Source organism: Oryzias latipes, chromosome 10, assembly GCF_002234675.1.
Source record: "Oryzias latipes chromosome 10, ASM223467v1".
Classification (NCBI taxonomy): domain Eukaryota; kingdom Metazoa; phylum Chordata; class Actinopteri; order Beloniformes; family Adrianichthyidae; genus Oryzias; species Oryzias latipes.
Genome location: NC_019868.2, coordinates 717,826 through 744,696, shown reverse-complemented (window position 1 = coordinate 744,696; position 26,871 = coordinate 717,826). Strand labels below are relative to the sequence as shown.

The 26,871-nt window shown below is 41.7% G+C and overlaps 1 protein-coding gene across 1 annotated transcript in view; it reads right to left on the bottom strand.

The window, feature by feature from the left end:
• The window catches only part of fstl5 (follistatin like 5), a gene marked incomplete in the record, with an annotated part of 185,151 nt that overhangs the window by 70,793 nt on the left and 87,487 nt on the right, over nt 1–26,871 (bottom strand). The window contains 2 exon segments of the mRNA XM_023959489.1: nt 7,193–7,204; nt 22,537–22,703. Of these exon segments, the coding sequence (XP_023815257.1) occupies nt 7,193–7,204; nt 22,537–22,703 (179 nt within the window).

Here is a 26,871-nt window from a genome sequence, read left to right as displayed (position 1 = left end):
TCTCCGGCTCGACTCGCGCCTTTGACTGTCCCCACAACCACGGCTGGATGAAGCTCGTCTGCTGGACTTTTATATATGTAGTTGTAGATTTAGATAAGTTAATTCTTCTCTAAGATTTCTGGTAAATCGCCTGTCCGTCCTGGGGGAGGATCCCTCCTTCATGTGGGCACCCCTGAGGTTTCTTCGTTTTTTCCGGAATCCGGTTTTTTTGGGAGTTTTTCCTTACCGCGAAGGGGGGTCTAAGGGCAGGGATGCCAGTATAGCTTAGTCAGTTTGTTAGTTCATTTTAGTATTTTTCTATTGAACTCTTTGTATTCGTGATCCTTTTGATTTCATGTTTTACTTCGAAGCCCATCGAGACGACTGTTGTCGTGATTTTGGGCTATACAAATAAAATTGAATTGAATTGAATTGAATTGAATATACATGCAAAAATGTTTGTCTACAGTCAGTTTATTTTACTTTTACTGTGATTCACATCAGCTTACTGTTTTTTCAATAACTTAACTTTGGTCAACATTGGTTACCCAAAGATTATAATGAAAGTTTTAAATTAGACGGCTGCAGAGAAACACAAACTTCTTCTCATTGTTTTCTAACTTTTCTATCATTAATGTACAACGGGTCCTCTGTCTTCTCATTTGAAAGGTTAGTTGTTACAATGAACAAATACAAAAAACAAATGGAATCTGAAATACTAACGTTTTGAAAAAGAGAGCAGGAATGGGTTTATTTAGGGAATCACGTAAAGACCCACTCTAATTAAAATTGGTTTTGGCTTTTTTAACAGTTTCTTGTGGCATTTTTGCCATGATGGAGGACATGAATGAAGAAAATTCATGGTATTTGTTTATTCAAATCTTTGTAAATCAGTAGGAGATGAAAAAACAACATTGGAAAAAGTCTGTAGCAGTGACATAGGTACCACAATTGGTGGGCCACAAGCTTCCCGCTCTGCTCCATTCTGATGCATCCACTGTCAGACAAATAGATCTGTGTAGGTCTTTGTTTTCCTCCTCTGAGCTGGAATCCCGCTCTAAACTGTACGGCTGAATAACTCCAGTGTTGGACCAATACTAGGGGCGACCGTGGTGCTGTGGTAGGTAGTGGTAGTGGAGTAGTTCAGTAGTGGTGAACCGCTCCCTGCCTCTGGTGGAAGGTTCGTGCCAATGTTCAGCAGCGGAGCCGCCACCAGTATGTGAATGTTTGTGAATGGGTGAATGGGTCTGTGACTGTAAAGCGCTTTGAGCCTTCGAAGAAGGCACTATATAACCCTTGTGCTATCCTATGACCCCCACCCTTATTTTGATGTGTTCTCCCTACCATGACAAAGGTGGATAATGGTGGAGAGGATTTTGTTGTATCAGTAGTGTAAGCTTGGGATTGCGAGGGGCTGTAAGCTAGCAGGGGAAAGTGTAAAAAAAGGGATGATGGGAAATGAGGGAAGGCTTACTCTGCGCCAAAAGTCCCGCCTATAACTCAGTGGGTAATTTCTGATAAACTCCTGCTGCAGAAACTGTCATAGAAAAAGGACCATTTTTTAACATGCTAAAAACATGCTAAAAACAGCAATCATAATTAAAAGACAAAGGCAAGGCTTTGAAAATAGATCAAAAGATGATTGGAGTGGGACTTTAACCCTGTGCTGTAATAAGTGATTCATAGTAAATTGGTTATTGCTCTGCACTTTAATTAACTGCTTTAATTAACTGCTTTTTTGTCCCCGACTGCCATTGGTGTTTTAGTTACTTTCTGTTAAATTTCATGAAACAACGCAAGTTGAGCTCCCTTTTCAGTCTCTTTAATTTTTTTCTCTCATGTTTCAGCACTGCACACTCAGCTATCTCACTCTTCACTAAGTTGTCCTGGAGCCTGATGGTGACAAAGCCATTCCAGACAAATTGTCAGAGCAGAAAATGTTGCTCTTCAAAGAAAAACACAATCAGATTATCTTTATACAATACCAGCACCCCAGTGCTGGTATTGTATAAAAATAATCAATCTACAGAGATTGATGCACTGACATTTGATCAGGGTAGAGGAGAAATATTTTTGTCCCAATAAAAAAGCAACAGAAGCCGTTGTCGAGCTGTTGTTAGAAGCGCTTGATATCTATACGACACTTTGTGTCTTAACATCCGTGGTCTGTATCTCTTCCTTTGGTCATCTTTATATCTGATAAGTGGCGGTGACTGATAGTGGCCCCATTTTGGACTGAGTCAGTATCCTTTGCCAGTCTTGATTCAAACCCGATCAGATACTGCACAGCTCAAGCTCAGGCCTCTGATAGAGGACCCAAGCTTGGGTAAGAAACCACCTGCACCACTTAAAAAGATGAGAGAAGTCTGTAATTTTCATCTTAAATATACTTCAACAATGAGATAAATGTGGAAAAAATCCAGAAAATCACATTGTCTGATTTTTAAAGAATTTAGTTGTAAATTATGGTAAAAAATAAGGGCATGGTCAATAACAAAATTTCAATAAATACTTTGTTATATAACATTTATTGGCAATGAAAGCGGTCAAACATTTTCTCTAAGTCTTCACAAGGTTTTCACAAACCATTAAATGTATTTTGGCCCATTCCTCCATGCAGATCTCCTCTAGAGCAGTGGTGTTTTGGAGGGACTTTCAACTCCCTCCAAAGATTTTCTATGGGGTTGAGATCTGGAGACTGGCTAGGCCACTCCAGGACCTTGAAATGCTTCTTATGAAGACACTCCTTCCTTACCCGGTCAGTGTGTTTGGGATGGTTGTCATGCTGAAAGACCCAGCCATGTTTCATCTTCAATGCTGATGGAAGGAGGTTTTCAGTCAAAATCTGACCATACACGGCCCCATTCATTCTTTCCTTTACAGGGATCAGTCATCCTGGTCCCTTTGCTGAAAAACAGCCCCAAACCATAATGTTTCCACCCCCATGCATTACAGTAGGTCTGGTGTTCTTTGGATGCAACTCAGCATTCTTTCTCCTCCAAACACGACCAGTACAGTTTAAGCAAAACGTTTTGTTGTGGTTTCATCTGGCCATAGGACATTCTCCCAATCCTCTTCTGGATCATCCAAATGCTCTCTAGCAGACAGTAGACGGGCCTGCACATGTACTGGCTTTAGCAGGGGGACACGTCTGGCACTGCAGGGTTTGAGTCCCTGGTGGTGTAGTGTGTTACTGATGGTACCTTTGTTACTTTGGTCCCAGCTCTCTGCAGGTCATTCACTAGGTCCCCCGTGTGGTTCTGGGATTTCTGCTCACCCTTCTTGTGATCATTGTGACCCCACGGGGTGAGATCTTGGGGGGAGCCCCAGATGGAGGGAGATAATCAATGGTCTTGTATGTCTTCAGTTTTCTAATAATTGCTCCCATGGTTGATGTCTTCACACCAAGCTGCTGACCTGTTGCAGATTCAGTCTTCCAGCCTGGTGCAGGTCAACAATTTGGTTTCTGGTGTCCTTAAACAGCTCTTTGGTCTAGGCAACAGTCGAGTTTGGAGTGTCACTGTTTGAGGTGCCGTTCTCACAGGTAACCAGTGGAGGACAGAGGATCCTCTACAGAAGAAGTTACAGGTCTGTCAGAGACAGAAATCTTTTTTACTTGTGACCAAGTACTTATTTTCCACCATTATTTAAAAAATACATTCTTTAAAGATCAGACAATGCGATATTATGTTTTTTTTCTTTTATATATATATCAGAATTACTTTATTGATCCCACCCATGGGAAATGTGTTCGTTACCATAGCCAATGACAGCATTGTAAACATAAGAAGAAAAAAAGAATAAGAATAATATAAAAAAGAAACAAATGTAACATAAATGTAAACAATAAGGTGGTAAAATTTAAAAAGCTATTTACAGACAGTTCAGGTAAGAAAGACAAATGTGCAAAAAAGAAAGAAAAGAAGAAAGAAAAGATGTGCAAAGGTTATCTGTTGCATTGTGATGTATTGTAGAGTTGAATTGTGGATTTCCGGTATCTGGCAGTTTTGGAGCGGAGCTGTCTAATCCTCCTAGAGAAGGAGCTCCGCTCTCGGTTCAGAACCGGGTTGAGAGGATGGTCTGGGTTGTCCATGATGGATAAGCTCTTGTTCAGTGACCTCCTCTTCATCACTGCTTCAAATGATTCCAGTTTGCAGCCAATGACAGAACCCGCCTTCCTGATCAGCATGTTCAGTCTATTGGTGTCACTGACTGCAATGCTGCTTCCCCAGCAGACCACAGAAGAGAACAAGGTGCTGGCTACCACAGACTGGTAGAAGATCTCCAGTTGAAGGACTTCAGCTTCCCTGCTGCAGGCCTCTTTGTAAACAGCAGTACTGTGGCTCCTCCAGCTCAGTTTGCTGTTGATAGTCACTCCCAGGTATTTGTACTCCTCCACCACCTCCACATCCTTGCCCAGGATGCAGAGATGCTGATCGACTTCCTTCTGAAGTCGATCAGCATCTCCCTGGTCTTGTCCACGTTGAGCAGCAGGTGATTTTCTCCAGCCCACTCCAGAAATCCGTCCACCAGTCTCCTGTACTCTTCGCCCTGTCCACCACTTATACACCCCACAACCAAAGAGTCATCAGAGAATTTCTGTAGGTGACATGACTCTGAGTTGTGCTGAAAATCTGAGGTGTATAAGGTGAACAGAAATGGAGAGAGCACAGTGCCCTGTAGGGCTCCCACACCACTCAGCACCACGTCAGACAGGACGCCGCCCAGTCGGACAAACTGTGTCCTGTCCATCAGGTTGTCAGTGATCCAGGAGACGGTGGACGCACCAGCACCCATCAGCCGCAGCTTCTCACCCAGTAATGAAGGCCGGATGGTGTTAAAGGCACTGGAGAAATCAAAGAAGGTGATTCTCACCATGCCTCCACCACCATCCAGGTGTGAGTGAGTGAGCTGCAGCAGATGGATGACAGCATCATCCACCCCCAGGCGCGGCCGGTAGGCAAACTGCAGGGGGTCCAGAGAAGAGCTCACCACCGGTCTCACTTGAGCCAACACCAGTCTCTCCAGCACTTTCATCACATGAGAAGTGAGGGCAACTGGACAGAAATCCCTGGGGGGAGATGAAGATGACTTCTTGGGTACAGGGACCAGGCAGGAGGTCTTCCAGAGGAGCGGCACCCTCTCCAGTCTGAGGCTCAGGTTGAAGAGATGCTGGAGAACTGCAGACACCTGGTGGGCACAGGTCCTCAGTGTACGAGGGCTGACGCCACCCGGGCCGGCTCCTTTGTGCTGGTTAAGTTTCTCCAGCTGTTTCCAGCATCGGCGGATAGAGGAACACATACATTCACCATCAAAACCGATGTGAACCCCCTCAGCAGATAATAAGGTTGGACTCCGACCGCCAGCAGCTCCACATGCGGCGTGCAGAGTCGGTCCTTGACACAGACGTGTCCGGGGTTACACCACCACTCACTCACGCAGAGCAATCCCGCCTCCCCTCTTCTTACTGCAGCCGGCTGCATCTCTGTCCGCCCTCACGGTCGTAAGACCGGGAACCAGGACGCTGCTGTCCGGGATGTGGGAGTGCAGCCACGTCTCAGTGAAGCTCATTAGGCTGCATTCCCGATAATCCCTTTGGGTGTTTATCAGCTTCGTTAGCTCCTCAGTTTCATTGACCAGCGAGCGCACATTCCCCATAATGACTGAAGGCACGAAAGGCTTAAATCTCCTCCGGTTCCTCTTAACGTGAGTCTCTGTGACCCCGACGTCTCCTCCGTATCTCCTTCGGAATCTCACGCCAAGCTCCATGAAGTAGGCTAGACTCTCTCAGAGCCAGCAGTTGGTCGCGCATGTAAACAATGTCCATGCTTCCCAGTGTTATTCCCTCAGATGCAAAAGTAGCGTGAAGATAATTAAAAAAAGACAGAGAGAAAAAGAACAAAAAAGGAAAAATAAAGGTAAACAGAAATAATGGAACGATTACAGGAGCTATGGCAACAGGTAGGTTAAGGCGCCATCGTAAAAAAAAAGTACATACATACATACATATATATATTTATAAATAGATATGCTCTTTTTTGTTACCATGACATGTTTGCATCGAGCTCTCACCTTTAAATGTGGACAGGCGGGCTGAGAACGTTTGTGTTTACAAGCATGATGTCTGCTTATCAGTTGGTCCTGCAGAGCTCTGATCTAACTTACAAGCTGTGGATGACTGAAGAAGCAGAGCTTGACAGTGTGAGAGGAAATCGATGGTACGTTGTGGCCCTTTGGGCTGAGAGCATATTGTGTCACCTTCCTGAATGAAAAATGAATGTGGGGAAGAAATCAAACTCAGACGGGTGGAACGAGCCACAGCCGAGCCTGTCTTCATGATTTCTCCCTTCACCTCACCACCTTCAGCTCAGCAGCGCCTAGTTCTCAGCAGACAGAGCGAACCTGTTCCAAACAGTGGGCGATGAAAACAGGCAGAGCAGCACACCCAGGTTTTACCTCTGTAGAAAGTGGAATTATTATAGTTGCCGCTACTTGGTCACCCTGAAAGGAAACTCAGCCTTTTACTAGAGCGTGTCAAATCTGCAGCAGAGAAGAAAATTCCTTTCTGGGCAGTTTGAAAAGCTTGATTTTTTTTTTTTTTACTTTTCATGGTGCAATGTTGTTTTATTCTTTTATTTGTTTAATTGTTTTGTTCTCCTCTTGATTTAAATTTCCTACTAAAAACAACATTTTGAAGTCTAATTAAATGTTCTAAAGATAAAGCAACAGGAACGTTTGTCAACCATTTGAACTGGGATCCAGTTAGCTTTTGTTTCGTCTTTCACAAAATAAAGATGTTGCTTCTTTTAACTTTTGCTGATGTGGACATAGTATTACTGTCAATGTGACATCCTGCACTTTTTTGTAATGAGTTTTGGAATCATTTTCCTTTAAAAAACTGTAGTGACAGTTTATGTTGTTCAGTTACATTTAGCTTGTTTTTAAATGCAGATTAATCTTTCAAACTGTAATAGGAAGTCATTTTACAAGATGTATTTAATTTGTAAGACAAGCAAAAGCCAGCCTCATAGATGTGGTGTCTGTAAGACACTGAAGAGTGCAGCTTCATTTAGAGTCAGATTTTCAAAATTAACATGTCAGTGTCAATGTTGAGTATTGGTGCTAGGATGACATTTTTATCAACAAAAAAAGATGTGATGTAGCTTGCTGAGACAACAAGAAATGATTAGTTAAAGTTAAATAAACATCCTACCTGAAGTGGAATCTGTTGAAGGAAAAACAGAGGTCAGACGTTTAGAAGTTTGGCACAGGAAGTTACTAAGTTGTCTGAATCAAAGGATTTATTTCGTAAAACGTTCCTGGTCAACGTAATATGATAAAAATATGCAGCTTTTCCTTTTTCATAAACAGAGCTGTTGAGGTCGGAACAGCCAAAATATGCAAATAAGGAATTTATACCCAAACTTAAGTGATGATGTTGATCATTGAATTGTACAGAAGATATCAGAAAATGTGTGTGTCATATGACTGTCTCAAGACATTGGAGAAATCTCAGATCTGCATATTATTCTCCAGTATGTCATCGTCTTAAAAATCACAGGTATCATCATCCCAATTTCAAGACCTCTTCCAGTACAGTTAGAGATGGTAGGATCTTTCCTTACTACTTTGAAAGACTTGTGTTCAATTCTTAGATATTGGTTTAACATAAAAGTGAGTTACGGCAGTGCATGAGATAAAATCAGAAACACCTGCAAAACCAGACATTTAAAAAAATCCCGAGCAGGTTGTTTGGAGCCACCCCAGCTCAGGTGGACTGACCCTAATTAATTTTTTTGTACATTGTGCTAAACTTACCAGATCTACTAAAGTGGAAATAGATCCTGCTTTCTGTTGGTCAGTGTAATCATGGGTTAAGTGGTGCTTTTCGGTTCATAGTTTGCTTGCTTTGTGGCACAGCTGTCCATTCCAATATTATGTCTGGACTGAGTGGCAGTGCTCACTGTGGGACTCTTCTGACTGAAAATTGTCATTTCTAACCGGTGCCACCACCATGAGTCCAGACCTCTGTGCCACCAAATTCAAAGCATGTTTGAATGAATGATGAAACACAGTATTAGGTTTACTTCATTTGTGCAGATAACAGAAATGTGCAAGGTTAACTGCAGAGAATAGATCTCACCGTTTCTTTTCCACTAGCTCAGGGGTCGGCAGCCAGCGGCTCCGGAGCCGCATGCGGCTCTTTCCTCCCTGTGCTGAGGCTCTCTGTGTTTTTGTGAAATAACTATCATGTTCTCATATTGTCGTGGTGTCTTTAACACCATCAGGTAGAGCGAACAGGCAGGAGGAAGAGAGCAGCGTAAAGGGGCGGAGGGGGCGTGTCTGCAGCTGTGAACGCTGACCAGAGTCTGTTATGGGACGGAAAATTTTTCTGGAAAGACAGTCAGTGGTGATCCGTAGGGGAAACATGAACGCCCTTCAAAAGAAGCCTTTTTTCCCCGCTAGACTAAAACCGCCAAATTCTGCGTAAAATTAATAAAATTTGCGTCAGGGGCGCCCCTACTATCCTGTCACCATGCTGCCACGATGACCTGACCGTATGTTGCTCTGTCTGTGTAGAACACGCTGGAGGGGGGTGCGGGGTTGCACGCGGGGGGGTAGAGAGAGAGGAGGAGGAAGAGGGGGGGGTTGCTTAGACTCCCCGCTTATGACTCCAGACCTTACACAAACTAACACCTGCTTCATAAAATTAATAGAATTCATTGGGTTTACTGGATTTAAAGAAAAAAAATACATAGAAAGGAGTCTGCATCAAAGTGAATTTGTTTCCATCATCTCATTCATCTTAACTCTGGTGTTTGACAGACAGAAAAGTCTATTCAAGGTTGTGGAAAATGGACAAAAGATCAAAGGAAACATCACGCTCGTAAAAAATGAAAATAAATAATTAAATAAATATCCTGACAGCATTTATAATCAATACAAGTATTGCCAAATAAACTATCCAGATATATCGGCAAAAACATTTTCAACCTAGTGTTTTGGCTCCCTGTGCTTTCATCTCAGTGGGAAACTGATCCAAATGGGTTTTTGAGTGGTTCAGGTTGCTGTCCCCTACTCTAGTGTGACTTGAATTATGATTAATCATTATCTTTACATGTTTATAAATAATATTCTTTCTTTTTGTTGTTGTTGAGTCTGTATGGTTACGTCTGTCCCGTGCAAGTGCTGCAAAGAAAGTAAAAAGATTTTGCTTTGTGATCATGGACTCCAACAGCGACGTTAAACACTCCAATATCAGTGATTTTTTTCATTCTGAATAAGTAATTGACATCTAGGCCTGAATGGAACACCTGCCACAACTTCCACGCAATTGCAAGGTTACATGTTTCCTTAAATCGCGTCACATTTCCCACTTTTTCTGAACTGTGGAAACTAGCCCAGGAAGGGTCCTGGACCAATTTAAGGCCCTTCAAGCAACTGGTCACGACTGAGCTGCAACACCGCCCACCTGCACAGACTAATCCTTCTGAAATGACCCTTCAATGAGTTCTACCGTGTTGTTGCTCTTCATTTCATGAGGCTGATCCAGACATTAACTTGAAAAAATATTGTGTACTGAAATCTGATTTGGAAGCTGCAGCATTAATTCAACAGCTGTAGCAGTGTGGTCACAGGTGCCCAGAACACTTGAATAATTCAGCATACAAATCAGTTTAGATAGAAAATACAGATATGATAAAACAAGGTTCCTGCTTGTTTTATCTGATCCATGTTGATGCAGATTGATTCCATCTTTCACCTCCAACAGCAGAAACTGAATACAAAAGAGTTCAGACCAGGTGAACCTTGGTGTGTGTTTATGTCTTAATATTAGCCAGTGATGAGAATGTTACTTTAAAATACATTTGGTAAAAATACTCACTACTGAGCTGGTAACTGAATTGCTTTTTCATAAAAGTAACCCCTAAACTCCTATTTTAAGTAGGATTCCTGCTTTATCTGTTAAAAGCAGCTGTCTTTTACTTTAAAGTTGTGAGAAAAAAAAACTTTTTTTTGTCCTAACTCTCTCGTTTAATTTGCGCTAAGGAACTTTGTATGTTTTTTGTTACCATAGCGAGCTTGAAGGTTTCAATTTAGCTGTAATACATTTTGTGTCACTGACCAGAGCAGCTGCTTGACAGAGCTTCCATCGCATCAAAAAACAAAAAGAAAAAGAAAGAAAAAAGATTCTTCAGGATCAGAATATAATTAAAATGGTATTAATGTGAACATTATTTTCTTCTTCTTCTTTTAAATCAGAAAGATTTAAATGTCAAGTTTGTCTTTCTATTTAAGGTGTTTTACCAAACATGGAATTATTGCCTTTTTAAAGATAAAATATGTGCTAGTCAGGATCCAGTTCCTGCCTTGCCTGCCTGCCTGCAATCAACCTCATGGCTTAAACCTGTGCAGCTGCCTTTATAAAGTCCTGCTCTCCACCACCTCTCTTCCAGATGGATAGTTACTAGTCGGCTTGCCTGCTTGGCCTGGTACTGCCAACCTGACCCAGCTTGGCCAGACATGGCCCTGCAGGCACCTGCTCTGCTGGACTCAGTTCAGTTGTGAAGCACTGATGAACTTTGACACAACTGGGCTAAGATCGACATTCTGCTCGGATCGTTTCAGTTAAAAATAGTGACATCTGCTGGTTGTTTGTTATGAATGATCAAAGGTGTGTAATTATCATTTTATCTGGATAATTTTTTGACAACTATTTGATGTGGCAAATATGTTGCATAGTAGTGTTGGCTTTGGATGTACAATTGGCAACTATATATATGATCATATGATCATGATCCTCTAGTGATGTGTCGGTCGCATATGAAACAGGGGGGGGGGGGTTCCTGGTTAAAAAAATCTATCTTAACCCAGCTCGCAAGACTCTGCCGGTCTCCATTCCTCCTCCTGTGTGCCACAACCTCCCGAAATAAAGCCTGTGATACTTCTATCTGAGTTTTGTGCATTGTGGGGTTCAGCTACATCCTTCAAAACACGGCGGTGATATTAGTGAATATTTTCGTTGCCATCACTGAGCCTCATCCCGAGATACAAACATAAATGAGCACAAACAAACTCACAAACACAGCTGATTCCTTGGTGCAGCTGAAAAGGACTGAAAACGCCACAGCCCTGCATGATGATGCAACAACCAGCAACTGTCAACTTCATGGGATTACAGACAGCTTCTTTGTTTACATTTGGAAAGGATCAGCTAATAACACCCCCCCCCCCCCCACCCACCCACCCAACACACACACACACACACACACACACTCATACACACTCACACACACACATCACCACCACCCCTCCGGGAATAATATGAAACTCCAGATCTGAGTTTCATCTACATTTGTTAAAGTTATCATGTTCTTTAATTTCTACTTGAGAGCATATTGTTGTCATTAAAACAACAGGGGCTGCTCACAAACAATGATAGGCAGCAGTTACATTTAAACTGTCTGCAATACAGTTTCCAGCAGGCTCAAGTGTCCTGCTTGAAAATGGACAAAATCCATTCTATGTGCGACTGGCCGTAGAAAAGCCCTGGTTTACACGCAGGGGTTTTTCAGCGCAGACGCTTGGCTTTAGAAGGAGGAATGTGTTGTCATGGATTTTGGTCTGCTCAAGATCATCTGTGCTTCCCAGTCTCCTGCGCAAGGAGCAATGAACCACAAGCAGCGGGGCAGATTTTCATTCACAAAAGAGGAGACATGTGTGGTGGTGCAGGGGCTGGAGGCAGAAGAAGCCCCTCGTTAGTTTCTGCTGTTTTGTGTGCCTTCTCACTGAAAACTCCCTTTGTCCTGTCCGTTACACGGTTATGTCCTTTTTGGGGAAATACTTTGTAATATTTTAAATCCAGAAGCGTGTGGGGTCTGTCAGGGAGGGAAATATGCTGCGCAGACTTGACGCAGAAACTCTGAAAGTCTGAAATGTATCTTGGAGAGTTCAGACTGTCGCTCCCAGAAGGTCACGTTTTCCAGTTAATGAAAACCTTGACTAGGTTTTTCAGAGTCACGCGAGCTCTGTCCAACATAACGTCACAACTGCCTTTAAATTAGTTGTGTATCAATAGATAGATATAGATATTTGACGTGTCTGTTGCATTGCCACACGCATTGTTTCTTATTTGATTGCAACATTTGATTGTTTGTTCTTGTTCTCCGTGGTCGCATACCTGTCAACCTGATGAGCATTTGAAGGTTTTGTGTGTTCTGTGGCTGGAATAACTTTTGTTTCTGTTCCAGACTAACAGCATTTGTTTTGGTCTCTTCAGCAGGTCTGATGTTGCTGGTGTTTCTGGTGTCCTTAGACAGCTCTTTGGTCTTAACCATAGTAGAGTTTGGAGTGTGACTGTTTGAGGTTGGACAGGTGTCTTTATATAGATAACCAGTTCAAACAGGTGTCATTAATACAGGTAAGTGGAGGACAGCGGATCCTCTACAGAATAATATACAGGGCTGTGAGAGCCAGAAATCTTGCTTGTTTGTAGATGACAGAATATTTATTTTTCACCATACAGCTATAACGCGGTTTACTTTTCACGGTTTCCCTACTTCACAGATTTGCATCGTGCACTGTGTCCTGCATTCTGATTGGCTAAAAAGTCACTCTGCTTCTTCTCTATCTGTGCGTCAATAACGTTGCAGTTTAATATGTACACATACGTAAATCATCTTGACAAATTTACAACACGTATGTGCAAATTCTCTAGCAATTTCGAGTTTCTCCAAAACCCATAGAAAAAAGAGCAACAACTGTCAATCACTATGTTCTTCTCCTGAACAAACACAGCTGCACCGCGGGCTTCAAAAGAAGAAAACACTGCAGAGCGGAGTCAGGATGCAGCAGCTCAGTCTGAAGAGCAGTGAAATACACCTGAGTCACTATTTGTCCCACTGTACTTTGTATTTTTTTCATAATCATTTTAAATTTTCTCCCGTTTAATCCAATACTCGGGTCTCGGCGGGCGGGGATAATCTCTTTTGAAGCCTTCTGTTCACATTAATGATTCAAATTATTATTTGACAGCACAGTACAGAAGTTATTTGTTGAGAAAAAAACGTTTCTAAAGTACTTTTATTTGTGAAACAAATGCTTGAGCCTGTAAAATGTTTTGTTATTTCTTTTCAATGTATAATAGGGTATTTAACTGTATATTAATTGTAAGAAAAAATAAAGGTTTTTACTTCACGGATTTTGCCTATCACGGGTTCTTTTTGGAACGTAACCCCCGCGAAAAACAAGGGTTTACTGTAATTTACAAAGAAATTCTTTAAAAATCAGACGATGTGATTTTCTAGATTTTATTTCTCATTTTGTTTCTCATAGTTGAGGTTTACCTATTATGAAAATGACAAGCCTCTCTCATCTTTTTAAGTGGGATTGGAGAACTTGCACTATTGGTGGCTGACTGACTACTTTTGTGCCCCACTGTATGTATATAAACCAACAAGTAAACTAGAATGAATGTCAAATCCATTCACATGTTAGTTTCCTAAAGTTCACCACTGTTGTTTTTCCACATCCAAAGAATCCAAAGGGAACATTCTTAGAACATTCTAGACACTGGATGGTCACATGACTTTATTCAAAGTCTGTCCACACATTGGACTGGAATGATGGATGATCAGTTTTTGATGACATCACATGTGTGTTGTCCACTGATGCACTTGGTCATTTTTACATTAGAGTAAAATAAACCTTCTGTACCTCAATCCAAATGGTTTTTTCCAAGATCGATGATAACAGTTTTTATTTATTTGGATTTTTATTGATATAGGTTGATTCAATTCAATCAGATTAACAACTTTCCTCAGACAGATTGATCTAGTTGGATAAATCGATTAAACAATTAATTTATACACCCTTAATTCAGACCCTTCACTAAAGTTTCTTTAGCAGCTTTTGGAAGATAGTCTTACAAAACTAGACACAAGATATTGTTGAGTTAAAGCCTTAGTCACACCCTCACGGGTAAGGCAGGCAAAAAAAAAAGTCAAACCTGCATGGCGGCACGCAGGTAGCCCACACAAAATATTAAAGTTGTAGACTTCAAGGTGAAACCTTTAATTCATTCATCTTTGTCAAGGTAGAGTAACCACTGTGATAAGTTTTTTTTTTTTTAGATTAGCTATTTTAATGTCAATAATAAAAATAAAATAAAAAAAGGCATCCATGCATTATCGATACACACTTGGTGCAGAAACATGGGGTTTTGTCTATCCCATCAGCTCCTGCAGGGCTCAGGCTCCAGCTGCCTTACACCCCAGACAGATCACCCATCCATCGCAGATCTATGCTCATTCTTAAGGGGTAATTTTCAGTCACCTATCAACCTTAGAGCTTGTTTTGGGGCTCTGGGAGGAAGTCAGAGTTTCCAAAGTGCCCAATAAATCTGTTCCCAACAACAGTTTCAAGTTTCTAAATGTCAGCTGCCAATTTCAGACATACGATGAACCCTATTAAACCAATCATACTGAGTTCTATGTGTCCAGTGATTAGATTCATGGGTCTTATTGACAGCGTTGTCTCCCACAGGGACACAGAGATGAACTGTCATTAGTGTAAGATTAAATATATTGAGCTAATGGGTTGTGTATAGTTAAAGCTAGGAATGTGAAGATTCCAAATGTGTAGTTTTATTTCCATATCAGAATTATTACAGCAGCATTTCCTTTCCTGTGTGTGAATTTGCTGCTCTGCTTTCTTGTTGATGTCCCTCAGGATTTCTTGTTGAAGTGCGAGTCTTCCTCACAGATTAGCATCTTGAAAAGCTGGGAAAAGTTTTGACCGAAGCTTGGCTGGATTTTCTCCATTTGTCACCATGTTGACTGAAAAAGGATTGATGAAGTGATTGTCATCGCTTCATCCTAGAGTTTTGCTATTTATGATCTACAAGTCATTCGGACATCTTCTGGCAAATTCCCAGCAGGCTGTCAAATGTTTCTTACTGAAGAACGTTCCTGTCAAAGGCAGTGTGGTGGAAAGCGGTTCAGACGCTTGTTTCTGAGAAACCTTTTTCATCTGCACAGAGACACTTGTGATTTCACTTCTACTGGTCTTGTTAGTTGGGATTGTATATCACCGAACCATGGAAATAAATTGTGATTGAAGGCAAAAATCTAATGTATCAATTAGAACAATAAAACTGTAGCAGTGAAAACACACACCTGCCAAACCTTAGCCTGAACTGGACTTAGAGTTCATGTGGCATTCAAAACCAATTTACTGTAATTCTAAGAAAACCTTTTTACTTTAATGAATCACAAAGGCATTTAAAAGGAAACCTCTAAGAAGTCTTACAACGTTAAAAAGTTCTCAAATTCCTCTCAAAAGTATTTCTGAAGCTTGGATTTTTGTTTTAAGGTTTTTTGGACAACTTGTAAGAATAGCCACAAAGGCATTAAAGAGATCTCCAACCTGTTCCTTTTTTGTGAAGATGGGGCCACTTTAATGGAATTTCTTTGGTTTCTGGTTCTCTCTCTCTCTCTCTCTCTCTCTCTCTCTCTCTCTCTCTCTCTCTCTCTCTATGCTTCTCGGATGAACAAAGGAGTGATTGTTTTTCTGACGGAGGAGCGTTTGGTGTCTGACTTGATCGCGTGTGGCATCACTGTGGGCGGGGAGTTCCTGCAGGTGTCCCCGCTCGCGGTGCCGTCGACGCGGGTCATTGTTTCGGGTGTTCCCCCGTTCATTCCCAACGACGCTCTGGAGAAAGAGCTGCAGCGTTGTGGAAAGTTTGCCAGCGGTTTCCGTACTGTAGGTTTAGGATGCAGGAGTGAGAAACTGAAGCATGTTCAGTCCTTTCGTAGACAGGTGTTCATGTTTCTGAGCTCTTCTGCTCAGACTCTGGACGTGTCCTTCCGCGTAAAGCACGGGGATGGCAATTATTTGGTCTATGCCAGCACGGGAAATATGAAGTGCTTTGAGTGTGGAAACGCTGGGTATAAGCGCGCCGCCTGCCCTCACAGGGCGGCCGAAGGGCGGCCTGATGAGGCCGCTCCGGCCGCTCAGGTGGAGGAGGGGCTCGCCGCTGCAGAATCTGTGGGTGTGAGGGACCCCGCCCTTCTAACTGGTACGGATCCTGGTGAAGGTTGCAGCTCTGAAGCTGTTCAGAGCAGCAATAGTTCAGTTAATGTTAGAGACAACGCTGTTGCTCCTGCCTCAGAGCTTCAGGAGGAGTCTGAAGGTGGTGTAAGTGTCAGTATAGAGAATGTTGGTGGTATTTCTGACCATTCTAGTGGTGATACAATGGGCACAGGGGTGACTGGTGAAGGGGTTGAGTGTGCAGATGGACAGTCTGCTGTTACTGATGATTGTTCTGCTGTGATTCCTCCTCCTGTCACCACAGACATGGAGCTGGATTCAGACTCTGACTGTGTCTCTCTGGCAGAGTCCCAGATATCGTCTGATGACATCTTTTCACTTGAGGAAATCAATCACTTCCTAGATGATTCATTTGGTAGACCAGTTAAAGTGGCTGATTATTTTCCAGATTTGGAGAAATTTATTCTGACGTCACTAACTTTGCAGAAATTGGTTGACTTTAATATACTTGACGAGAAGAAACGGTTTCGATTAAAGAAACATGTGACTACCATTCGTAAACAGTTGAAGGCTTTGAAGGGTAAAAGCTCCAGAAGGCTGAAAATGAAGAAAAAGGGTGAAACACTGACGTAGTTATGACTGTGTGTGTGTGGGTGATCCTTTTCCTGTTATTTCCTTCATTTTTCCTTCTTCACTCTATGTTTACATTTAAGGCCGGCTCTTTAAACATTAATGGTGGGAGGGATGCGGAAAAGAGGGCGATTATTAAAGATATTTTTGAAGATAAAGCTTTGGATATTTTGTTTTTACAGGAGACACATAGTGATGTAGCAACTGAGGCAGAATGGGCTTTGTGGTGGAGGGGTCAGTCTTTCTTTTCTCACGGTACAGTGTTCTCTGCTGGGGTGGCGGTTCTTTTCTCACCTAGGCTGAGTTTTAATATCTTATCCGTTAGTGAGGTGGCCGCAGGCAGGTTCCTTGCTGTGAGGGTTGAACTGAACGGGTTTTATTTTTGTTTGATTAACCTTTATGCACCTGCAAATGGTGCTCACAGAATCCCTTTTTTCCTCACTTTAGAGGATTTTTTGAAAAACTGTGATCCTGGGGATGTTATAGTGATGGGCGGTGACTGGAACTGCACGTTAGATTTTACTTTGGATAGAACAGGTGCAGAACCTCATTTCCAGTCATCCTCGGTTTTATCAAAGATTGTTTCTGACTCTTCTTTGGTTGACGTGTGGCGGCTTAATAATCCCCAAACCAGACAATACACGTGGGCCAGGAATGTGGGCGGGAAACTGAGCCTTGCTAGACTGGACAGATTTTATATCACAGACAGTTTTAGAAACAGGGTTTATGGATGTTCCATTTATCCAGTTGCGTTTAGTGATCATCATATGATAACCCTAGAATCACACCTTGGATCTTCTACAAAAGGAAGTTCATACTGGCATTTTAATGTGAAGCTTCTACTAGATAGAGTTTTTTGTGAGAAATTTGAGTTTTTTTTGGGAGCTTTGGAGATGTAGAAGATCTGATTTTGCTTCTGTTAGCCAGTGGTGGGAGGTGGGTAAAGCACAAATACGGGTTTTCTGTCAGCAGTATACAAGTCATTCCACAGTTACAACTAAGAGAGCAATATCTGCCTTGGAAAAGGAAATCTCTGGGCTAGAAAACACTTGTTTAACTCATAGTGCTTCACAAGGACAATTACTTAAGAGCAAACGGGGTGAACTAAGTTCTTTTCTCCGTGAAAGGGCTAAGGGAGCTTTAGTTCGAGCTCGGTTTACCACCATCAGAGACATGGATGCTCCCACGTCATTCTTTTTCAACCTGGAGAAATTTGTTTCTAGGAAGAAACAGATGGTCTGTCTGCGCCTTCTTGATGGGACTGTTACTACGAGCCCGGCTGCTATGAGAACTCTTGCGGTGGATTTTTATAGCGGCTTATTCGGAAAAGAGGACTGCGACAGCGACTGTGTGGATCAGCTGCTGGAGGGACTCCCACGACTGAGTGACGCAGACAGGGATCTTTTGGATTCTACAATCTCCATGGAGGAATTGACTGCTGCTGTGGGTCAGATGGCGCTCGGGAGGTCTCCTGGTTTGGATGGGCTGCCGGCGGATTTTTATAAACACTTCTGGAAGTGCCTGGGCCCGGATCTACTAGAGGTGTACGAGTATTGCTCAAAGACTGGCTGGTTACCTTTCTCATGCCGTCATGCTGTTCTCTCTCTTCTTCCTAAGAAAGGGGACTTAACTCTCCTGAAAAACTGGAGACCGCTTGCTTTGCTCTGTACAGACTATAAGTTGCTTTCTAAGGTCCTGTCCAATAGACTTAAGAATGTTTTGGGTGTAATCATTCACAGAGATCAGTCCTATTGTGTGCCTGACCGATCTATTATGGACAATCTTTTTCTTGTACGTGATTTATTTGATGTTTGCAAACACTGTGACACCTCAGTTGGACTATTATCCTTGGATCAGGAGAAGGCTTTCGATAGGGTTGATCATTCTTATTTATTTTCTGCTTTGAGAGCTTTTGGTTTTGGAGAGTTTTTTATTTCTTTGTTGGTTGGCTCTTCTGTATAAGGAGGCCTTTTGTTTAGTCAAGATTGGTGGCGGACTGAGCAGACCTGTTATGGTTCAGAGAGGGATTAGACAGGGATGTCCCCTTTCTGGACAACTTTACGCTATTGCCATTGAACCTTTTCTCCATAGGTTACGTACTCGGCTTACAGGATTGATGTTACCAGAAATGTCCCACAAACCGTCTCTTGTGGTGTCTGCATATGCAGATGATGTAACGGTCTTTGTTCGACATCAGGCAGATATTGATTCTCTGTGTAATGTTCTGGATCTTTTCCAAAGGGCTTCTTCGGCTAAGGTGAACTGGGATAAGAGCACCGCTCTATTGTTGGGACGTTGGTCGGGCTCCACGTTGCCTCTTTTGCCTGGGAATCTTAATTGGGGAAGGGAGGGGATTAAGTCTTTAGGTGTTTATTTGGGCAGTGACGTTTTTCAGAAAAGGAATTGGGAGGGTGTCATGGAAAGAGCGTGTGCCAGACTGTCTAACTGGAAATACCTGCTGCTTCAGCTTTCCTTCAGGGGTGGAGTTCTTGTTGTCAATAACTTGGTTGCCTCGACACTTTGGCATAGTATGATGGTGTTGCCTCCTCCTGCAAGCCTCATCACTGCACTTCAAAAGACTGTGGTAGATTTCTTTTGGTCTGGTCATCATTGGCTAAGAGCTGCTGTTCTGTACCTGCCGGTTGAGGAGGGCGGTCAGGGATTGATTGATATTTCAGCCCGTGTAGCTGCCTTTAGACTGCGGACGGCGCAGCGTCTGCTCCACAGTTTTGGACTGCCGTGGTTGGATACTGCATGTGTGCTGCTGCGGAAAGCTGGGGGTTATGGATTTGACAAACATTTGTTTCTGCCCCAGCTTCATACCTTGGACCTGGCTGGACTTTCACCTTTCTACTGCTCTGTCCTACGAGCCTGGCGACTGTTGCTCTGCAAGAGGGAATTGGTTTCAACACCTGGAACATGGCTGTTCGAAGAACCTATTTTTGGAAACGACCTCATCAATTCGCAGACTCTTTTTTCAGCTACCCTGAGGTCGAAGTTGAGAGATGCGGGCTGTGTGAAGCTTGGACATCTCCTACAGACTCCTGCTCCTGAGATGTCTGCTTTAACTGGAATACGATCTGTCAGAACACTGGAGAATCTTGTGAAGGAGATGTGTCTCTCCTTGCCTGTGTCCTATCAAGCCTACGTGATGGATCCTACTGCGTCTAGCCAGTGGGTGGATGGTGTGGACTTCGTCTTTCCTCCTCTGAAGGTTTCTCCAGCCTGCGAAGGATGGCAGGAGGACGGAACGAAACTCCTGCCCTGGACTACTCCTCAAATAGGAATCTTTGAAACGATTGGGAAGAAGTCTTTATATTTTTTATGTGTTAAAGTTTTGAACTTGCGCTCCTTAATGGACGTCAGAGTGTCGAGGTGGACTGAGTTGTTTGGCACGGGGTCTTCCCCGAAGGGCTGTTGGAGATCCCTGTACAAAGCTCCTGTTGAGAAACGGGTAGGTGACCTCCAGTGGAGGGTCGTACATGGGATCCTGGCTACAAACAGATATCTGGTGCACCTTAATCCTGGCACGGGGGATGGGTGTCCGTTCTGTTCTGTTGCGGAAACTGTGGAACATCTTTTTTTGCAGTGTCAACGTCTGACTGGACTTTTTTCTCTTCTTCGTTCTTTTTTTGAGGGGCTGGGAGAACAGTTTTCATCTGTGTGTTTTATTTACGGGCCAAAATATTTGGCCAGAAAGCGAAGAGTCCATGTTTTGTTAAACTTTCTTTCCGGTGAAGCTAAGTTGGCGGTTTGGTTGACAAGGGAAAATCGGATACGGGGAGTGGGGTCTGACGATATTCTGTTTCTTTTTAAGAGACTTCTGGTGGCAAGGTTGAACGTCGAGTTTGTTTTTTATAAGCTCACACACGCACTTGATGTCTTTGACAATATTTGGGCTGTACAAAATGTTTTGTGTTCTGTCAAGGATGACTCTTTAGTGCTAAATTTTTGAGTTTGTTTCTTGTTTTTTTTGTGTTTTCTTTAGTTTGTGATGTGAATATTTTCTTTGTGTAATGATGATTGGTCATTAAAGGTGTTTTAGAAACTCTCTCTCTCTCTCTCTCTCTCTCTCTCTCTCTCTCTCTCTCTCTCTCTCTCTCTCTCTCTCTCTCTCTCTATCTATCCATCCATCCATGCATCCATCCATCCATCCATCCATCCATCCTGTAACCCCTGGGTAAAATGACAACAGTAAGTTGTACATATAACAATGAATGCAGAAGTTTAGAAACATGGAATGCTTGAAGTAGCCTGTAAATGATGAAACAACCGCTACTTTTGATGAAACAGCCAACAACACCCCCCCCCCCCCATCTTCTTTAGCAAGAAAGAACACGATAACTTTAAACCAAGGTCTATATCTCCCAGCCAGTGTCTGAACTGAATAATACATCTCAGTTAGATCTAGTTTACTTATCCAGGAACCTTAAAGGATGTGTGAGGTGGAATGAAGGACCACCTGTGTTCTTGACACCAATCTTAACTTTTCTGTCACTTAAGCAGTCCCACAGTCACAGCATATTAAGATTTCTTGACATTTCCCTGTTCTCTTTGGATTTTCAGGGACTGATTTTAAACATCAGTTGTTTAACAGCAGTTATAAGAAAGGCTAGAACAGTAAACAGTTTTTTACTCTAGAGCAATTGGCAGTGGCTCCTCTCACAATAATTACAACCAGGAAGAGCACTGGCTTATCAGGGCCAGGGGATGTCAAGAGACGGTCCCTCCCACTCATTTGGGGGTCAGTAACATTGAATGTCACATCAGTGGCTTCATTTGATGGCCTTCAACTGTGAAGGCAGTGTCAATGCAATTGTGCTCATCATGTCACTCTCACATTGGTCAGTCTTAACACATGAGTTGGGAGTACAGCACAGGGATCTATCTCTTTTCCTCATGACATGAGGATCTCTGCTCTTTTGATGAGGATGAAAGGGACACACAGAGAGCACATAGATATACACCAATTATTATACCAAGTTCTTTCTCAAGGCCGAAGCCCTCTGGTATCCCCCTTTCATCTTCCTCCTTTGTCTGAAAGCCCCGCCCCTCCAGCCATCTCTCACCTAAGCCAACAAGAACTAAAGCAGCCACTTACTGCCCTGCTGAAAACAAAAAGCCTTGACAGAACGAAAATATAGTGCTACCACTACAAAAAGTCAGGAAAATTAAAAGACAAGCTATGAGAGGCGTGCAGTGACCCTTTAGATTCAGGTGTGAAAAGAGCATTTAAACTGATCACACATTTTTGGAGCTTTTATTTGTTTATTTACATGACTTTCATGATTATACTTGCCACTGAATAAAAAATTAATTGAAAAGCAGTCGCAAAATTACACTTAAACTAGCTGACTAAGAGCTCTGTTATTCATTTAAGCTGAACAAGTGAACGAGCCAGGAAACGTGTTCACAGGAAAACATTGTTGTCCTACACAATCAGCCTCACAACAGCCACAAACATATGTTCTCATCCAAAACTTTGCATTGTGCAAACAGCAATTAATAGACATTTTACCAAGTCACCTGCTCATCCTGCTTCTCTCTCTGACTTAAATCACACAAACACTGTGCAGCATCAGTGGCTTCAACTGCCGGCAGAGCCTTGAGAGCTTTTAACAGAGCTACTGACTGAAGAAAGTTACTTCCTTCAGCAACACAGTTATAGAGGCAGAACTCCCATGATTCTTTTTTTTTTTTTGTTGCTCTTACCACACAGCTTTTTTTCCTGCTCGTGAAGCTTTTATGCATCTCCATGTTGCAAACCCACATAAACTCAGCATTAAAGTATAGAAAATAACAAAGATATACAGTTTTTTTTAGCATCCCATGGGCAAAACTATTTTTGCAAAAAAATGAATTAGAGGCAACTCTTACATTGATGTCTTCCAGGTTCAGGGAGTTCAGGTTCTGATGATTTCGCTTCCATAAAATGGAAGGCCTGCGCTCGCCAGTTATGGCACAGGTCAACACGGTGCTCTCTCCTACAGTCACGGTTGTGACAATGACTTTTTGGTCATCTGGCAGGCTGAGAAGATACACATCTGCAGAAGAGAAGAAGTCTTTGTGTTAAAAAGGTTACTATTTTTCATAACAAAACCCCAAAATAGGAAAGTTTAAAAGAACTTTTTAGATGAGATGCTACTGTGATAATAAAGACAATTTTTTTATGTCTTTATTGTCAGGGTCACCAGGGCAACACAAGGATAGCGTCTGTAACTGAATGGACATTGACTTTAATTTGAAAAAATTTGAAGATGTAGAGTACAAAAAGAACAAAAGCCAGACGTGGAAGGACCATTTGTGCTCTTTTCCTGTGTTTTGGGTCCTAAACCACCAGTTTCTGACAGAATGAAGATGTTTTGTTATTTAGGCACCAAAAGAAGGAAATGCAGACAGGTGCCAAGTTTTTGGCAAATTGTCAATAAAAAACATTTATCTTGTTTCCAGTCATCCTGAGCGGCTGTTAAAGGCTTTCTGAACTGCTCAACCAAAGAGAAATTATTTGTGATGAAGGGGTTCATTAGTGAAGCATTTGACCCATTAAAATTAGTGACATCTGTTTCTCAAACTTCAACATTCTATCAGCATGGAAATAAAAAAAAGGCCAATGTAATGAAAGAGTAATTATGTGTGTAAAGTCATGTGTAGCCATTTAGGTTTGATGTCATTTCCAAAATCAGTTTTTTTCATAAATAATCATGATGTATTTGTGTTATAGAGTGACTGGTCATGCATAAAATGTTGTATAGCAACCTGGGTGGGGAGTCACTGATGTGGACCTGTTCCCAAAGCATCGTTTCCCCAACCTCAGTACAAAGCCAGGTTTCTACATTACATCGTTCTGTCGAGGGAGGATGTGCGTGTGTGGGGGTGGATGGGTGGGGTGGCATTGTGCCGTTTTTTTAATTACATATTTGTTTGTTTTGTCCTTTTGTTTTTAAATGTCATCATGTAAAACTCTTTGAGTACCTTGTGTTTTCATAGTACTTTACAAATAAACGTTGATTTGATTTGATAGCAAGTACTGTTCACTTTTGCAAAATGTGTTAAAAAATAATTAAAATATCACAATTCTCAAAAGAACTAAAACTATGAAAAGATTTTGGGGAAAAGAGAATATAAAGTTTTGAAGTACACAGGAGATTCAAACATTTTTATTTAGAAAAAGAATCATCTCATTCACACATTCACTACACACTAACCATAGTATGTATCTTTGCTGAATGTGTGTGGTTGTGTGTTTGTGTGACTATGAGTGTGTATGTATTGGTAAGAATTTAAGGTTTGTAAATCAATGTTTGATTGCACATGTCAGTAGATGATAGTTCCACCATGCTCACCCTAAATCTCTCTCCCTGTTTATAGCGACATACAAGCCGTCTGCTCCTCGCTCAACCCAAAAAGACACGTCAAGTTATGCCTCTTTAAAAGAGTTGACATGTTGAAAAGTCCAGCCTGAACTCAAAACTGATGTGAACAGTTGGCAGGATGCGAGTGAGACACAATCAGCTGGTTTATGTTGATCACACAAAAACTTAACAGCTGTGAAGAGTTGCATCTCGGCACAAAGATGCTTTTCTCCGCCTCATAATCTACTGTATTACATTAATTGCAACAATGGTTAGAAAGTGATGATAGTCGAAAGACTGTAAACACTGGAGCTAAAGCGGCAGTGTGAAAGGGTTAACCACCTCTGCGACTCATTCATCTATGATCTGACGATGCAAACTAGATGTCATCGCCCCAGAGCCCAACCAGCAAAGACTATGGACTGATTTCATACACATTTTTGTGTTTTACAAATAAATCTTTGCTTGCATTCCTAACGTTTTAGAAATGTTTTAAAAGCTCAATGTTCAGCAGTAAAACTGTGTCTGACTTTTTTTGTTTGATTTTGTTGAATTGTTTTTTCTTGTTGGGGACTGTCCCTGAAGCAAATACTAGACTAAGTTAGGAATGAGTTGTGAGAGGTCAGCGGTGATATGCTTGGTTAACGCCTTTTGTGTGTTTTTGGAAGACAATGAACGCTTATCCATTCTCTGGTATTATGTAAGGCAGCCTGTTAGACAATGCGTTATAATCTCTCCCCTGGGTAATGAGTAATAGGGAAAAGGAGAAGAGAAAACTATTTGTTCTGCTCCTGAGGGCATGAAATACAAAATCTAATGAAGAAGAAGGTCCAGCAAAAAGGCTCTTTACTTGCCAAGGCTTGCAGAATAAAATTAGGAGTACTTTTTACCATTGCCCAATTTCAGTGTCATTAGATGAGAAGGTTCTGGGGTTTTTAAGCTTCTCAGTCATTTGCTGACAGTGGTCCAAATGTTGTTTCTGCCTTGTAAACCTGGCAAACCTGCTATGTCGCTTTCAATCACACTGGACCAAGGAGACTTTAGGATGGCAAAACCGGCTACACTTCTGCTACGCCTTCATTCTGTTGTCCTAAAACCTGTCCATCTTAGGAGGGCTGGCCAATGAAACCCCCCTCACTTTATATAAAACAACATTGCTGATTTATCATCTCTGAACCTCTGATTTGGAAAGCTGTGGCAGCACATGCAGGGAAAGCTAAGTCAATACAAGCATAAAAGAGAAATCCCTCAAACGCATGTGTAAATGGACAATGGACGGGGGGGACAGACGGATGCTTTTGTTGTCCAGAGGAAAGTTTTAGGCTCATTATCTGCTGTTAGACACAGCATAAACTGAGCTCGTTGAAAGCGCTATTCTGCTGTCAGAGGACTGAATGGAGAGGATGACTACTGTTTCTTCCACTTCAGTCTGCAGAGTCCGCCTCAGAACGAAGCTCTGAGCATCTTTCAGATACTAAATGATGTCAGTCTACTCATCCAAGGGCTTCATCTTCTCTGTCATGTAAGCTTGTCATGAAAGAATGGACCATCTTGAAGGTTTCTACTTCCAACCATTCTACTTTTATAAAAACTTGACAGTGATGCGGGCTTCAAAACAATGTTGTTTAAGTTGATATGATTCATGCAAACATTATGATAACAATAAGTCCACAGAGATCCTGGGATGGACGACTTCAATTATCAAAGTTCAATTTTAAACTGTTCTGCAATTTCACAACTATTGAAAATCTCTGTGTTAACACAACAAAGCAGTTTTTAAATTCTCTGAAAGGAAAATAAATGAAAAACTAAAATAGTTCATTGTTACTATATAACATGATGATTTCTTTATGATTTCCAACAGATCTACCAAACAAAAATGTTCACATTAGAAGAGATAAACATAACGATGAAGAGTGAAATAGTTATCCATGCACAAGTTTCTTACGTCGGGGGACAAAAAATACCCTCATGGCAGGGGAGCACGTCCTTCACATAACCAGTTTTTTTGTCTGATTTAGAAAAGATGAAATGAAAGATGAAGAGCAGAGCTTCATGATGCTACTGCAACATTTCCCCTGTGGAGTTCAGAATGTGGCAGAAACAAAGTGATGAAGACAGCTGATGTGATGCTTGCTGTCTGACTAATAAAGTTATGATCACAGCAGTCATCAGGGGTGATAATGGTAAGAACGGACGACAATAAATGGAAATGAATAGAAGAAAATAGAAAAGTGCCTCTAAAGTGAAATGACAGCTATTCTGTTCTTTCAATTAGATCTAGCATAAGAAAATAAAAAATAAGGAAAAAACTGATTTATAATGTAACCTTATTCAAAAGCGGACACAAACATTCAGTCTCAGTTATTGTTTTCTTACATATGAGGGGAAAATGTCAGATGCTTGTCTGGGGAGATCATGTGATTGCGTGATGACATGTATGTTTTGATTTGTGTTATTTATTTAAAGCTTGTTTAGAATTATTCAACAGGTATCATACATAAACAACAAATATGATTTTATTGCTCAAAGGGAGTGGGAGGAAAATTATATATATTTTTTTTCAAATGTATGTAAAAGTTTATTTTTATTAGTTTTTTTGCGGCACAATTAGTGCAGTTTAAGGTTTTTATTATTAATTGATTACTACATTTTTTATCTAGTATTGGTATTTTTTGTATTAATAATGATAATAATTGTGGTGTCATGGGTTGATGTTAGCCTCCTTGTTGCCACCAGACCTGTAATGGCCACCTGATCAGTTTGAAATTTGAAAAATTTTCCTTTCATGTTGAAGAAAAACAAAAGAAAAATAAATGTTAAAGCTCAGGACCGTGCAAACCCGCTAATGATATTCAAA